Source organism: Corythoichthys intestinalis, chromosome 17 (assembly GCF_030265065.1).
Source record: "Corythoichthys intestinalis isolate RoL2023-P3 chromosome 17, ASM3026506v1, whole genome shotgun sequence".
NCBI classification, from domain to species: Eukaryota; Metazoa; Chordata; class Actinopteri; order Syngnathiformes; family Syngnathidae; genus Corythoichthys; species Corythoichthys intestinalis.
The window spans coordinates 37,931,118-37,947,409 of NC_080411.1; the positions used below are offsets into that span (position 1 = coordinate 37,931,118).

Sequence of the window (16,292 nt, forward strand, 5' to 3'; positions counted from 1 at the left end):
CACTAAATGAAATCAGTCATAAGCATTCATTAATGCTCATGACAGTATCATGTCATAATTGTGGCGGTCTTATGACGCTGCTGTCAAATAAGGTGTTACCGGTTAATATCATTTGGTGTATATTAGGGCTTTCACAAACGACTAATGTTCTCCTGATAAGTCAGACGACTACTTTTCTTAATAGTCTATTTTTTAAATTTTTATTTTTTATTTTTATACTAATTTAGCAATGAATTTTTGATGACGTTTATTAATTCACAAAAACATTTTGAAACACTTAAATTCTTTATTAAAGTACAAATAAACACGTAAAAAACAATAAATCACAAATAAACAATGAGGTCAAATGCATATAGCATTAACTAGTGCAAAAGATCGGAATGTAAACAGATTCATAACACTGACTTTGCCTTTCCAATATGATTTAAAACAATTCTTGAAAAAAATCTAGCATTAATATTATAGTATACTGCTATATTTAATAGTATTGTATACAACTATAAACAATAGTATTGTAATAATTATAATAATTCATTGCCAATCAGATTTTTCATTAAGCTATTTTTAGTGTAGAATCTGACTTCTGAAGTATGTGGGATTAACTCTAGAAATCGTTATTTAAATAACGAACATGACGTGCTTTTATTTTCAAATGTTCGTTGGAAGTATGTTCGCTAAACCGCTAACCGTAAGCTTTACACTTAGCAAAAAAAAGCACTTTTCATGCATGTGGTTTCAGTAATACATTTGTTTTCATTTTTTCGTTTGCAAATGCTGTTACACAGTGATTTTTCATCTTTGAAGTGTCACCTTTTAACCGCAAGTTTGCGTGTTGGAGAAGACTGCCAATGTTTTATACCAGACTAAAGTAGGTTGTCTTGTTTTCCCCATTATCCTCAATGTAGCAATGCTAACATTGACAGTGTTTAATATAGATGTGTTTCCTTATTTTGTAAGTAAGAACTTTAATTCTACAGTGTGTTGATGACCAATAAACATCTGTGAAAGGAAGTGGAGTCTCATATGCCATCAACATGCACGCACAAATGTGTGCATTCACGCACGCACGGACGCAGCGATAAGACGCAGCCGTGAAAATGAACTTCCTCATTTTTATTTACTGTGCGTTAAATGGACTCATTGCATATCACGACAGGCTTAGCAACTTCGATAAAACATGTCATTAGTTAGTTAGGTGGACTTACGATCTACCAGCCTGTTGTCTCCTGTCGTCTTCCGAAATTACAACTAGGTGTTCAATCACGGCCGATGTGCAGCCAAGCTTGGCATTGAAGAGACAGGACACGAAAGTGTACCCTTCTTTGTTTCATTGAAATAAGTCAATGTTTTGGCCACAATGGTGCACTTTTTTGGTTTTGTATTGTTTTTCCTGCTTGCTTAGCGAGCGTCCGACATTCTCAACTTTCCACGCATATATTTTTTTAACCCTTCATTAACCGTCGACGGGATGTTGTGCTCGTCAACGCATTTATGTCACAGATTACGTCGACTACATCGACTAGTCAGGACAGCTATAGTGTATATATCCTATAATACAGTGAGGAAAGCTCCGGCTTATAGTCTGGTGTTGCATATCTATGGAAAAAATGCCGTTTTCGAGTCAAATTTGATGGTTTGCGGCTTATAGTCAGGTGCTCCGTATTGTCCAAAAATTACAGTATTAGACCTAGTGATATTTTAGTCATTTCAAAATGTTTTCGTGGTTGTCCAGTTGTAGTCGGCGAAATCTCAAACAAATTTTGTGTAGTTTTAGTGGACAGTTACCGTAATTTCCCGAATATAAGGCGCACCCGTGTATAAAGCGCACCCCAAATTTACTTGTAAAATCTAGGGAAAATTATTGTACCCGTTTTTAACGCGCACCCTAATTTTAGCACTAATAAATAGAAGAATACAAGAAAACAGAGCTCGTGTACAGATACAGAAATGTCATTTTACTGACTGGTGAAACACAGCACAAGCATAGCACATTGGTAGTTTAAAACATTACCATAAACTGACAATATTTATGGTAATAATATGATTTGACAACTTCTCCAACTTACCAGAATCTAAGAGAAAACAAAACAGATGTGACTTTTCTTTTAAAGGCTGCTGTATAACTTGCTCGTTTCATCATGATGAATAAATGTTTCTTCCATGGATTGATACGGTAAAATGAAAGTGAGAACGTAAGTCGGAAATCCGTGAGAGCTCATCGCTGTCAACACGACAGTGACAATAGGAACTAATGTTATTTGAGTTTGAGTTTCCCGAGTGACAGATATAGTTGAGGGACACAGGAAGTCTGTGTGTTTACGTTCGTCATGGTCCGAGTTGCGCAGCTGCAATAAACGTTGACTCAAATGAGTTCAAGAAACTAAATTCTGTGCTTTATGAAGAGTGAAAAAAGCAGAATTTAACACAGACGAAATCATTTAGCCGATTAGAGTGAAGTATTACCGAAACAAAATGGTGACGTCACGTACCGTGATGGTCGGCAACGGGTCGCCGCATACGTTTCTTCAACACAATGTGGCCGTGTCAATAAAAAAAATCAGTTTATATATATTAGGGATGTCCCGATCCAGGTTTTTGCACTTCCGACCCGATACCGTTATTGTTTTGCACTTCAGAGCCGATACCGATACTGGCTGATACCGATACCGACCTATCTGAGCATGTGTTAAAGTTTAAAGTTATTTAGCCTCCTTACTTAGTGGTCATACTCATGTTGAAAAAGGTTTTAGTACTCTTGATAACATCTAGCCAGCTGAATTAGGTGAGTTTGAATAACACACAACGGTTGGTAACAAGAAACTGACCTGTTTATTCAGTGACAAACACAAAACATTATAAATAACAAACAGAAATGGCATAGTCAGTCAATAAAACGTGCAAATAATATTGTAAACTGTCTTAAAAAAGCAAAACACACCAACAACCTCAGTGGAAAATCCCACAAATCCCCCAAGCTATTAGATGCTTTTAATGTTTCGTGCATTAGTTACAAAAATTGTATAAAAAGCCTCTCAGGTTTAAATAAACGACTATTTCAGTATCGAGTTAACATTTTAAAACAGTAAATAAAATACTCAAGTCCCCATTCTGTAACAGCAGCTTTAAACTACATTCAATACATTTAATTTTGCGACTCAACTGTTAAAGTTGTTAAAATTGCTCCCATTATTCCATAATTTCCCTTCTGTCTACTTTTGACATGTGAAAGTTTTAAAACTGTTTTGAAGATAGATTCAAGTCAAGATTTTGCCGATTTAGGAGTATTTTAGATAAAAAGTTAATTAGGTTCGCTTGGAAGGTTCACAACAGCCTATTAGGGAAGTCTTCTGCTTTAAGATGGCGGCTGTTTACTAACGCATCTGCTTTTCAATACTTCAGTGTTGCTAACGCAGTCGAGTCTGTCATTTTGCATCTAGTTCTATATACATGATATCTATTATCTCCAGTAAAATGACGTTGACGTAGTTTGTAGCGGCTGTCAGCAGCAGTCAGGTATTCTTGTGTTTTTTATCCAGCGGCATGAGTTGAGCTTAAGCCGTGAGTTGAGCATTGGCATTACCCGCGTCTATGACAAGCATGATGTTTACTCTCGGGACGCAATGCGGTCCGTTGCTCCTAGCGTCCCGAAGACCGCGCTGTGTATTAGTTCCGCTTTACTTGACATATTTCAATGATCGGAATTTGGATGTTTGTGAATCGTTCGCGAATCTTCCACGGCCGAATCGCTCAAGGATGTAATGACGGCTGGGCATGTTGTAACGTGGTTCTAAGTGTTGGATGGTGCGTCTTTACTCACGTGAGATAATGGTTGGTCATCAAAAATGAATTCTTCGGCAATGACTCTTGTTATTCCCTGGGCTTTGGGACTGTCGAGTGCCAGTTTGTCATGCATAGCAAAAGTTTCTGCCAGTGTTAGTTGCGTAGGACCTTTCTTTTTTTCTTCGGTTTTCTTAACATACTCCTCATATTGTTTGTGGTGGTATTTCGCTAAATGCTTGATTAGGTTGGTTGTATTAAAACTTCTTACAGCTTTACCACTACGCTTGACTTTATTGTGGCATATGTTGCACTCTGCCTCTTCGTCTTTGTCGTCCTTTAAGGTGAAATGATCCCACACAGCTGACATTTTTACCGATAAAGTCTCTCGGTAAATTGGGAGACGGTAATGTAGTGTGTTGAAGGTGTGCCGTAAAATGCGGACCGGATTTTAGCAAACCGGAGCAAGAACTGGAATGGATTATGTAAATCGGTGCGCTGGAAAAGCCGGACCGGACTTTGAAAAAACTGGATCGGAAGTCTGGATCGGAATTTTTCCGTGTTCCGATCCGATACCGATGCGCATTTTTTTGCCCATATCTGCGTCCGATCTGATCCAAATATCGCATTGGGACATCTCTAATATATATATGTAATATATATATATTTCTGTCTCCATCCGTGTACCCGTTTATAATGCGCACCATGATTTTACAAGTTGATTTGGGGGAAAAAAAGTGTGCATTATATTCGGGAAATTACGGTACTCAAGATGTTTTCATCTGTAAAACTCAAAAGTTTTAGCCCAAAAATAAATAAAGATTTCCAACAATTTCGAATGAACATAGACCAGTGCTTCTCGATTATTTTGTGTTACGCCCCCCCCATGAAGACGTAAATGTTTTGCGCCCCCCCAAACTCTCTGTCGCCAATGTAAATAGTATCATTTTTCTATAAATTTACTATTATAAGTACACCTCTGCCTCACGCGTCCTTTTTTTCTATAAAAGAAAAAAAGTAACATCAACTTATAATAAAGTATAACTTTGTTAACATTGTTTTGTTTGTAACAGAAAAGACTTAAAGCGCATCAATTTGCCTGAATTAAAAAAAAAAAAAAAAGTCACATCCAAACTGTAAAAATACTCAAGGTACATTTATGACCATTTGATACGGAAAAATAAAATGTTATAAAAATCAATACATAATAATACATTCAAATTGATTAGCAGCAAAAATTTGACCGAAAAAATAACTGAATAGAAGAAAAACGACAGTGTCATTGGACAGAGGGACTGTTTTTATTTTTGCTACTCGCAGTAGCACCTCCTTTGCAATGGTTTGGGGTTATTTTGCACTGAGCATGCCAACAGTGTTCACTGATTTACTGATTTAACACTGGCAAAGCGGGACGATTGTTGGCAATATTCGGCACGTTTTCACTGAAAAACAATCAAGCGTCTTATCAAGGATACTGGGGTCTGTCTTTAAGTGACGTCTATATTGATGTGGCTTCCAGCTACAATCATTTTTAGACACAGTAAACAGAGTGGTCTTTCCTCGTCACCCACTGTGTTAAAAGTCAAAGCCAAAAGCCAAACAGACCTGAAAACAGCGCATTCTTGGTGGCCGGGGGAGAATCGGAGTTGAGGGCGATCGTCTTGACGATCCCAAGTCGAAAATGGCACTTCTCAGGTGGACACGTGAGAACCAGAAAAGATAGTGGGTCGCTGTATGGCGCACAGCTCTCCATATTGCTTTGATGTGTACTCTTTCTTGGTTCAAAAATACTGCGCACACTCTGAAAAGAGAGAGCGCCACTGCCACCCACTGAGTGGATGTGAAAGTACACTTTATTTTAGTACGGCAAAAAAAAAAAAGAAAAAACTAGACGTACTAGCTAGTAAAGCCAAGTGGCTCTGCTTTAGACAGGCCAGTGTTTTAAGAGGACACTCACCATTCTGAAGCTAATGCTAACTCGAACGCGAATGATGCACTCACGCTAGGATTACATTTAGTGTCTGATTATCATTCAGCACAGACCTTTAAACTAAGCTAAAGCATCAATGCATATTCTCTCTTGTCAAGATAAGAAAACAAATCATACCGTGTTTCGAAACAAGCAAAATGGAGTGCAGCCTAGCTTGGGACACATCCTAAACTCCAGTGAGGAGGCAGAGGCGCAGCACATCTTACATGAGTGACACGACCCAAAAACTGCCATGATGCAAGCTGACGTACAATATTAAAATTTCACGCATTGTGAACATGTGACAGAAACAATGTCGCATTTTCTTCTTGTTGGCGTCCCGTCAGACGAAAACTGACATTCGTCTCGTTATGTTCGTTTCCCCAGCCACGTTTTTAGCTCGTCATCGTCATGAAAATACTGTTTGTCGATGACATATTTTTGTTATCATTATTGTTGACAAAAACAACACTGCAACACATATTTTCTTTTAGCAGCAATAACGTGATTGAAAAAGTCTTGGTGCTGGGTGTAGGTTGTGTGTCGTCCAACCAGTTAACTCTTTCAGGGAAAGTGGTCTTTACAGTAGATAGCTATTCAAATTTGACACTTTCAATTTATAAGGCAAGTGACCCTTTTTGGTCATTAAAAATAAATTATTATGAATGAATGGATATTATTATCATTTGTTTTTTAGATGATTGATCAATATTGTTGTAATTCTAAATAAATGCATATTTTCATACAATATTAATAAAAACTAAATTAATAAAGTTAAAATGAATGAAAATCAGAATACAAATTGGTATTACTATACTGACCTGTGTTTGTCTTTTAGTAAAATGTAGAAATATTGTCCTCGATATTAAACTCACTCACTACTTGTATATACATTTTTATACCCTGTGTTCAAGGTTAGGTCTGAGGTTGAAAAAATATATCGGGAATTATCTTTTCATACTGCTGCTTGGCTGCCTTTCTGTTTAATCCTCTGGCTGCTGTCAGACTGTGCGTGTGCGCGTGTGTGCGCTTGTGTATTTTATCAGATGCTTTTCATATCCTCACAGACAGAATAGGTCTGAGAGGTGACACTGGGCCTGTGTGAACTATAACCCAGTCCTAGGCAAAATACAGCAATGGCCGTCCCCTCACAATGTTTAAGACGTTTGAATGAAATATGAAAAATGTGATGCTTTTATTTAGTTGTGTAGTTGTGCCAAGTTGTGGAAGGTATAAATGAGGAAGTGTGTTGTGTCTGCAATGTTGGTAACTTAGCAACGTGTTTCACTAAATTTAGTGACTTTTGAGTTGTAACCGGTGTTCAAAAATGTCAGCACACTTTCAAAATGTAAGATCTCTAAGAACATATGCATATTGTTTCGGCTACATGATTTTTGTAAAGGTTCAAAAATCTGTATATTTTTATTTTGTATATCACTATGTTTACCGCTTGTCATTTTATTTAGAATTTTGTGTTACCCGAATACAACAATATACAGGTATACCATAGCTACAGTGCTATGTTGTCACACTCCTAATGTTATGGTCTTTATATTTTAATTAAGTGTAACAGTGATTAAATGCGGCGTTATATTAATCAGCAATAGAAATTCAATTTCAATTGCAATATATTGTTTTCTGTCTTTTCACAGCCATCAAAGTGAACTGTCAGGGCTCATGTGGAATCTCCAGCAAACTTAACGACACGTCATGGACTATTGAGGAGCAGTACTTCAACAGCACGTTGTCTGTTGCTGACAAAGGTGATATGAAGCGCCTTTTTTGCCTTTTTTTTTTTTTTTTTTGCCTTTATTGAACAATCATAACTTTAATTTCATAAACTTGAGTTCGTTCAATATCTACAATATGATATGCAAAATTGAAATTCTAATTTTAGTAGTGGTTGTAATACAGGATGAAAAAAATGTCAAATGTGTATATCAATGAAAACGAGAACTATAATACAACCTAAGCAACCCCTCAGTAGACTCCTAACAGAGCAGGACATAAATAATGAATGACCCAGGCTCTCACTTCCTGTCATTCCCTTTATTGTTGCGGTTTTTCCCATATCTCAATCTCTTTTCAAAATGGTCTACCTCGTGGGCTCAGCAACCCAAGCAGAGCGAGACAAGCAATGTGACAGACTACCACACAGATACAACTGCTACGTACTTTAGAGCAAAACAAACAATGTCTGCTATGGAAAAAGGATTTGTTGTTTTTTGTCTGCTGTGCCAGTGTCACCCCAAGTCATGGTTGTTGTGTAAAGCTGATAGCAATAAATGGAGAACATAACAAGTTAAACTTGACCAGAACTGTGAGTCTTCAAAAAAATCACATGAAGTTGTTTTACAACAATTTTAGTATGTACAGTGCCTTGCAAAAGTATTCGGCCCCCTTGAACCTTGCAACCTTTCGCCACATTTCAGGCTTCAAACATAAAGATATAAAATTTTAATTTTTTGTCAAGAATCAACAACAAGTGGGACACAATCGTGAAGTGGAACAAAATTTATTGGATAATTTAAACTTTTTTAACAAATAAAAAACTGAAAAGTGGGGCGTGCAATATTATTCGGCCCCCTTGCGTTAATACTTTGTAGCGCCACCTTTTGCTCCAATTACAGCTGCAAGTCGCTTGGGGTATGTTTCTATCAGTTTTGCACATCGAGAGACTGACATTCTTGCCCATTCTTCCTTGCAAAACAGCTCGAGCTCAGTGAGGTTGGATGGAGAGTGTTTGTGAACAGCAGTCTTCAGCTCTTTCCACAGATTCTCGATTGGATTCAGGTCTGGACTTTGACTTGGCCATTCTAACACCTGGATACGTTTATTTTTTAACCATTCCATTGTAGATTTGGCTTTATGTTTTGGATCATTGTCCTGTTGGAAGATAAATCTCCGTCCCAGTCTCAGGTCTTGTGCAGATACCAACAGGTTTTCTTCCAGAATGTTCCTGTATTTGGCTGCATCCATCTTCCCGTCAATTTTAACCATCTTCCCTGTCCCTGCTGAAGAAAAGCAGGCCCAAACCATGATGCTGCCACCACCATGTTTGACAGTGGGGATGGTGTGTTCAGGGTGATGAGCTGTGTTGCTTTTACGCCAAACATATCGTTTTGCATTATGGCCAAAAAGTTCAATTTTGGTTTCATCTGACCAGAGCACCTTCTTCCACATGTTTGGTGTGTCTCCCAGGTGGCTTGTGGCAAACTTTAAACGAGAATTTTTATGGATATCTTTGAGAAATGGCTTTCTTCTTGCCACTCTTCCATAAAGGCCAGATTAGTGCAGTGTACGACTGATTGTTGTCCTATGGACAGACTCTCCCACCTCAGCTGTAGATCTCTGCAGTTCATCCAGAGTGATCATGGGCCTCTTGGCTGCATCTCTGATCAGTTTTCTCCTTGTTTGAGAAGAAAGTTTGGAAGGACGGCCGAGTCTTGGTAGATTTGCAGTGGTTTGATGCTCCTTCCATTTCAATATGATGGCTTGCACAGTGCTCCTTGAGATGTTTAAAGCTTGGGAAATCTTTTTGTATCCAAATCCGGCTTTAAACTTCTCCACAACAGTATCTCGGAACTGCCTGGTGTGTTCCTTGGTTTTCATAATGCTCTCTGCACTTTAAACAGAACCCTGAGACTATCACAGAGCAGGTGCATTTATACGGAGACTTGATTACACACAGGTGGATTCTATTTATCATCATCGGTCATTTAGGACAACATTGGATCATTCAGAGATCCTCACTTAACTTCTGGAGTGAGTTTGCTGCACTGAAAGTAAAGGGGCCGAATAATATTGCACGCCCCACTTTTCAGTTTTTTATTTGTTAAAAAAGTTTAAATTATCCAATAAATGTTGTTCCACTTCACGATTGTGTCCCACTTGTTGTTGATTCTTGACAAAAAAATTAAATTTCATATCTTTATGTTTGAAGCCTGAAATGTGGCGAAAGGTTGCAAGATTCAAGGGGGCCGAATACTTTTGCAAGGCACTGTACTATACTGTACATCAACATGCAATTCTGTCATTGTGGATTGTATCTCATCGTTTTCTGTTACACATTTCAGCCAGACTTAACATGACTTCTCTTCTCTGCACAAAGCTCAGACACAAAAGAACATAGGTTTGCATAGGGACTGTGGGCGCGGACACAAAAGAACGTAGGTTTACATAGGGACTGTGGGGACAAAACAGTACCAACTTTTCAGGATGCTCAAATTGTCCCCACCAGTTTTTAAGCAACCTTATTTGCGTTGTATAATGACTTCAGTTTTTATGGTCATCTAGATTGTCTTTCCATAAGTTGTATGGATAGAATTGACGCTACCATTATTTAGTGATTTTTTTCTCATTATGTTCAGACCTACATTTACCCCTTTTTCTTGATAAATGTGCTGGTCCACCCCCCCAAACGCACGTTTGATTGGCTGATGACTACACCCCCTTATCCCCCCTCCCAACACGAAGACACACACACAACCTCGACAGAAACACATGTCTACATGCCGCCTCCTCCGCCCCCTTCCAAGAGGAGGGATATTAAAAGTCCTTTTTGGCCACCAGCAGCAGCCGCAGCCACTGTAAGCAATGAACAAAAGAAATCAATGTCTGCATCAGACCTGCTGTTCATCAGACCTGCATCAGAGTTAGCGTAGCATTAAACAGTGTGAACTTGCTAACCTGCAAAATTTGAGTAAAATCCAATAACACGTCTCCTTAGAACTATGGGGCGCCGTTTGTAAAACAGCACATGCTGAAAATTACGACATTTTCTCACATTTAGCGCCACACAGTGTTTAAAATGGTGTGAAATTTTTAGAGTCACTTTTTTTTTTTGCACATTTACAACATTATTTAGCAACTTAAATATTCATTTTTAGATAAGAAGTTTTGGACCTGATTCTTTAAATCCCGAACTAAATATTTAATTTAAATCTTAAATTTATATCCTATATCCTAAATGTTAAATCAGGAAACGGTCGGAACTAAATATTTAGCTTAATATGCAAATTCACATGACTGGAGACCGAAAGTAACAAAATAAAGGCTGGAGCTCACAAAATGCTCTTTAAATAGTTTCTCCTAAATATGTATTTTACTTATATATTGTAATTATTACAATGACTCATGTCTAAGAGCAGACTGCCACCGTTGAATAGGTTTTATTCTAGAGCTGTCCCGACTAGTCGACATAGTCGACGTCATCGATGAAGTAAATCCGTCGACGAGCACAACATCCCGGTTAATGAAGGGTTAAAAAAAATATATGCGTGGAAAGTTCAGAATGTTGGACGCTTGGTATGCAAGCGGGGAAAGCGGCACAAAGCCAAAAAAGCGCACCAGAGAGTCCAAAACATTGACTTATTTTTTAAAGAAACAAAGGAGGGTATACTGGTGTTTTCCCTGTCTTCAATGCCAAGTTTGGCTGCACGTCGGCCGTGAATGATAACGACAGGAGATTGTAAGTCCATCTAACTAACTAATGACATGTTTTATTAAAGTTGCTAAGCATGTCGCGATATGCAATGAGTCCATTTATCGCATGATAAATAAAAATGAGGGCATTTTCACGGCTGCGTTTTATTGCTGCGCGCCCGTGCGTGCGTCCGTTGGTGCGTGCGTGCTGATGGCATATGAGACTCCAGTGCTTGTCTCTCATCAACACGCTGTAGAATTAAAGTTCGGACATACAAAATAAGAAAACACATCTATATTAAACACTATATACGTTAGCATTGCTACATTGAGGTAAATGGGGAAAAATTAAAATTACAAAATTTTTAGTTTAGTTTAATTTAGTTAATTACTAAATATTTAGTTCCAACCGTTTCCAGATTTAGCATTTAGGATATAGTATATAAATTTAAGATTTAAATTAAATATTTACTGGTTAAGATGTAGAAGAACATACAAATGTTCAGTTAAAGAGATGGCTTGAGTGTCGAGGGCTGAAAAAGACGGGCAAAAGAGCCGATCTGATCCAGAGGTAGCTTTTTTATCGACACCTTTTTCTTGTGTGCATTGCCTTACGCCACTGACAATGACATTCTCCTATTTCAACAAGCTATCCTTTACCACCATATGCCCTGTCTTTCTTATACATTATATCCTCTGGTTGTCTTACGTGTCTGACCGTTCTAGGGGGTAATTTACATAGCTACTTTTGTGTAGCGATCGCAAATGCTACTCAGTGTCAGCCAACGAACAGTTTTATTTTTTTTAATTAATAACAAATCTTTATTTCTATAATTTATTTACACTTTCCCCTCATTAAAATATATATACTGTATGTATATTTTTTACAACAGAAAAGGTAAGAACAGCTTACCTCTACATCCTCTGTAGGACCATGGCCCCCAACAAAATGTTAACTGCATATAAAGGTGAATGGCTTCATCTTGCTGGCATTAAACTGGTCTTTTTACGTCCGCAAAAGTTGATCCATTCTTTACATTTTTCCTTCGAATTTTTGGCTTCGGGAAACGTATGAAGAAAACATCCTTCATATGTCGTAAGGTCTAGAGTCGTTCCATAGCAGCAGTGTTTACTCGGCATATTCTTTTTTGAAAGAGTACCTGCAGAAAAAAGGAGTTACCGGTATAACATGAGTTGTATGCGAGAGTGTGTTTATGTTGACCCACTTCCGGGTTACGATAGCGACGTACAGTCTAAAAATAGCATTCGTGCGGTACGCTATTGAGAAAAAAAGTTGAATCCCAATTGAGAATTTTTTTCCATATTTGCTCAACCCACTGATGCATTTAAGAGATGAAACTATGGGAAAAGATGATGAGACAACCAATTGAAGCAACGTTGCTCTTGTGTTGAAGGACAATGTAGGCTAACATGTAGTTCCATGTATGAGTCAAGTAGTATCACCCAAAATCACAAAAAACAACCACCTAATTTCTGGCTTTCTCCCTTTAAAAATAATAATTTTAACTTTTTTTGATTTTACGTAGGAAACGCATCAGCATACTGGTGGGAATTGTAGCTCTGACTCCCTTTCACCTAATCTCTTGGGTTTTATTAATGTCCTGTCCCCAGCAAAAGGTATACATGCAGGTTATGCTGTTATAGCGTCCCTACCAATGGTGAGACCAAACCTACGCCCTTGCACACACATGTCTGCATGACAAAAGACCAATTGGAAAAAGTGGCATGTCATGAGGAGAAATTTATTACACTCTGACCTAAATGAGCTGCCAACTCTATAAGACTATTAATTATCCGATTGGCTCAAGGTGTTTGCATTTTGATGCTATATAAAAATTTTACTCCCGCTCCTGCCAATCTAGTTAGAATTGCAATTCCAGCAAATTGCAAGAAAATGCTGCCAGATCACCCTAGCCCAAACCCAATCAACCTAGCCTTATACTTGTATCAGATTCATTAAGAAAACCAGAATACCGGATTGTTGGATGTGCTCAAGATAATATGATTGATAAATCCTATACATTGATAATATTTTGTATATTTTCTATGACTACTGGATTGCATTGTAAATGAAGATTGTTTTCATTCTGATGCCGTCTGAACGCTGAAAATGTTTAAAAGAATAAATCACTCCAGCAGACAGATATAACGCACTGAGTATTTCGCAATCATTAAAATGCAAACCAACCCATCATTATTCTATAATCTATAAGGGCAGGTGCTTAAAAGGATGCTGAACGAAAGTGGTACTGTTGCAGAAGAATGCACTCATTCCCGGGTCGATTGCTGCTATGCCTTTTTCTTTTTTTATCATTGATTAACTTTGCTGGAAAATGCTTTGCCAGCTATGTGTTTTAGCCATTAGTCACCACGATATTATTCATTCTTGTTGGCTAGTTTCTGTTGATAGTAGGTCACTTCAAACAACATATCTGCCTTTTGAAAAAAAAAAAAAAAAAAAAACGTTCTTTATCAGTGAAACTCTATTACACTGGGAAAGTAGGTAGGGCATTACCATGACATCCAGTGTTTGTATCTGGATAAAATCTTCGAGGAGCTATAATGTCTCTGCTTGTCTATACACCAGCAAATGCTTTTCCCTTTTTCCCCTTGTTTGTATTTCTTACATTTGTGTTTGCTCAGTGTTGTAAGTTTTAATCTTTTGTTTTTTTGTTTCCTCACAGGTACTTTGGCAGCAGGCGAACACAATTTCCCTTTCCAATTTCTTATCCCAGGTGTGAATTTAATCTCAATGATTTGTTTAACTTTCTGTTGTTTCGGCATGCCTTTACTTCTTTGTAGTCGCCCACCGATACTTTATATTGGTATTGGCGTGGCATTAAAATGTTATCATCAGTATCAGGGAGTGTTAAGAAATGAAACATTCATTCGCTGTCAGCCTTACCTTTTCAAATGGATTGGATGTCTTGTGCTTACAATGGCACACCAATAAGGTAAATAATAACATTTGTTCTTCCTTCGGCTAATATACACCCTCCCACCAATTAGTTTATTACCAGTAGACATCTAATCCATTTGTATTGGACGTCTAGCGTTGTCAAAGGCAGACAATTAGTTAAGCAGTGTCTGACCAGGCAATTATCGTAATTACTTAGCAGTAAAACGAGCATGCAGTAAATTACCGTATTTTCTGCACAATAAGGCACACCTAAAAGCCTTCAATTTCCTCAAACGCCAACAGTGCGCCTTATAATCCAATGCGCCTTGTATATTGGTTAATCATGACATGACATTCCCTTTAGCGTAGCTCCATCTAGTGCAGGTGTGCCCAAGTCCGGTCCTCAAGAGCCCCTACCCACCTTGTTTTCACTGTCTCCCTCCTCCAACCATAGACTTGATAATGATATTGCCGGGACACGGGGCGCAGGGCAGAATAATAGGGGGCTTGCATTGTTGGTGTGGCCGTCAAAGCTGACCGAGTAGAATCACAGACAAAGAGCTTTTTTCGTTGAAAATTTTTGTGAATAAATGCTTAAATCTCTGAATTCTTTATAGATATGGACGTAAAACAGTCTCGATTCTTGGTTAAAAGCAAAAAAAAACAGAAACGTGCAGTTAGCATTTATTTTACGTAAATATGTCGAAGTACGATGCTAGTCTGTCAGTCAATGTGGCGGCTGCCATATGTAAACAGAGCTTTTCCGATGAAGATTCTTGTGAATAAAGGCTTAAATCCCTGAATTCTTTATAGATATGGACGTAAAACAGTCTCGATTCTTGGTTAAAAGAGAAAAAAAAAACGTGCAATTAGCATTTATTTTACGTAAATATGTTGGCTGGCAACCAGTTCAGGGTGTCCCCTGCCTACTGCCCCGAGTTAGCTGGGATAGGCTCCAGCACCTCCGCGACCCTCGTGAGGACAAGCGGCATGGAAAATGAATGAATGAATGTCGAAGTACGATGCTAGTCTGTCAGTCAATGTGGCGGCTGCCATTTGTAAACAGAGCTTTTCCGGTGAAGATTCTTGTGAATAAAGGCTTAAATCCCTGAATTCTTTATAGATATGGACGTAAAACAGTCTCGATTCTTGGTTAAAAGAGAAAAAAAAAAACGTGCAATTAGCATTTAGTTTACGTAAATATGTCGAAGTACGATGCTAGTCTGTCAGTCAATGTGGCGGCTGCCATATGTAAACAGAGCTTTTCCGATGAAGATTCTTGTGAATAAAGGCTTAAATCCCTGAATTCTTTATAGATATGGACGTAAAACAGTCTCGATTCTTGGTTAAAAGAGAGAAAAAAAACGTGCAATTAGCATTTATTTTATGTAAATATGTCGAAGTACGATGCTAGTCTGTCAGTCAATGTGGCGGCTGCCATATGTAAACAGAGCTTTTCCGGTGAAGATTCTTGTGAATAAAGGCTTAAATCCCTGAATTCTTTATAGATATGGACGTAAAACAGTCTCGATTCTTGGTTAAAAGAGAAAAAAAAACGTGCAATTAGCATTTATTTTACGTAAACATGTCGAAGTACGATGCTAGTCTGTCAGTCAATGTGGCGGCTGCCATATGTAAACAGAGCTTTTCCGATGAAGATTCTTGTGAATAAAGGCTTAAATCCCTGAATTCTTTATAGATATGGACGTAAAACAGTCTCGATTCTTGGTTAAAAGAGAAAAAAAAAACGTGCAATTAGCATTTATTTTATGTAAATATGTCGAAGTACGATGCTAGTCTGTCAGTCAATGTGGCGGCTGCCATATGTAAACAGAGCTTTTCCGGTGAAGATTCTTGTGAATAAAGGCTTAAATCCCTGAATTCTTTATAGATATGGACGTAAAACAGTCTCGATTCTTGATTAAAAGCAAAAACAAAACCAAAAAAAAACGTGCAATTAGCATTTATTTTACGTAAATATGTCGAAGTACGATACTAGTCTGTTAGACAATGTGGCGGCAGCCTTACAACAAAGAGCTTTTTACGTTGAAAATTCTTGTGATAAAAACAAAAAATTGAATAATTGCCTTGAATCCTTGAACAATTCACTCTTTTGACAATCATTCCTGTTTGTATGCGGTACAGCTTTCGTACGTTTTAACATAAATCCGGCGTTGGATTGCTGCAACCGACTGCGAATAA

The 16,292-nt window shown here is 37.9% G+C and overlaps 1 protein-coding gene across 3 annotated transcripts in view; it reads left to right on the forward strand.

Moving 5' to 3' along the window:
• The window catches only part of arrdc1b (arrestin domain containing 1b), a 56,443-nt gene that overhangs the window by 19,180 nt on the left and 20,971 nt on the right, over positions 1-16,292 (forward strand). For 2 of the 3 annotated variants that reach the window (XM_057818438.1, XM_057818440.1), the window contains exons 2-3: positions 7,399-7,509; positions 13,876-13,926. In XM_057818438.1, coding sequence (XP_057674421.1) covers positions 7,399-7,509; positions 13,876-13,926 — 162 coding nt within the window. The remainder of the gene's footprint in view (positions 1-7,398; positions 7,510-13,875; positions 13,927-16,292) is intronic. The other variant, XM_057818439.1, reaches the window with a different exon arrangement.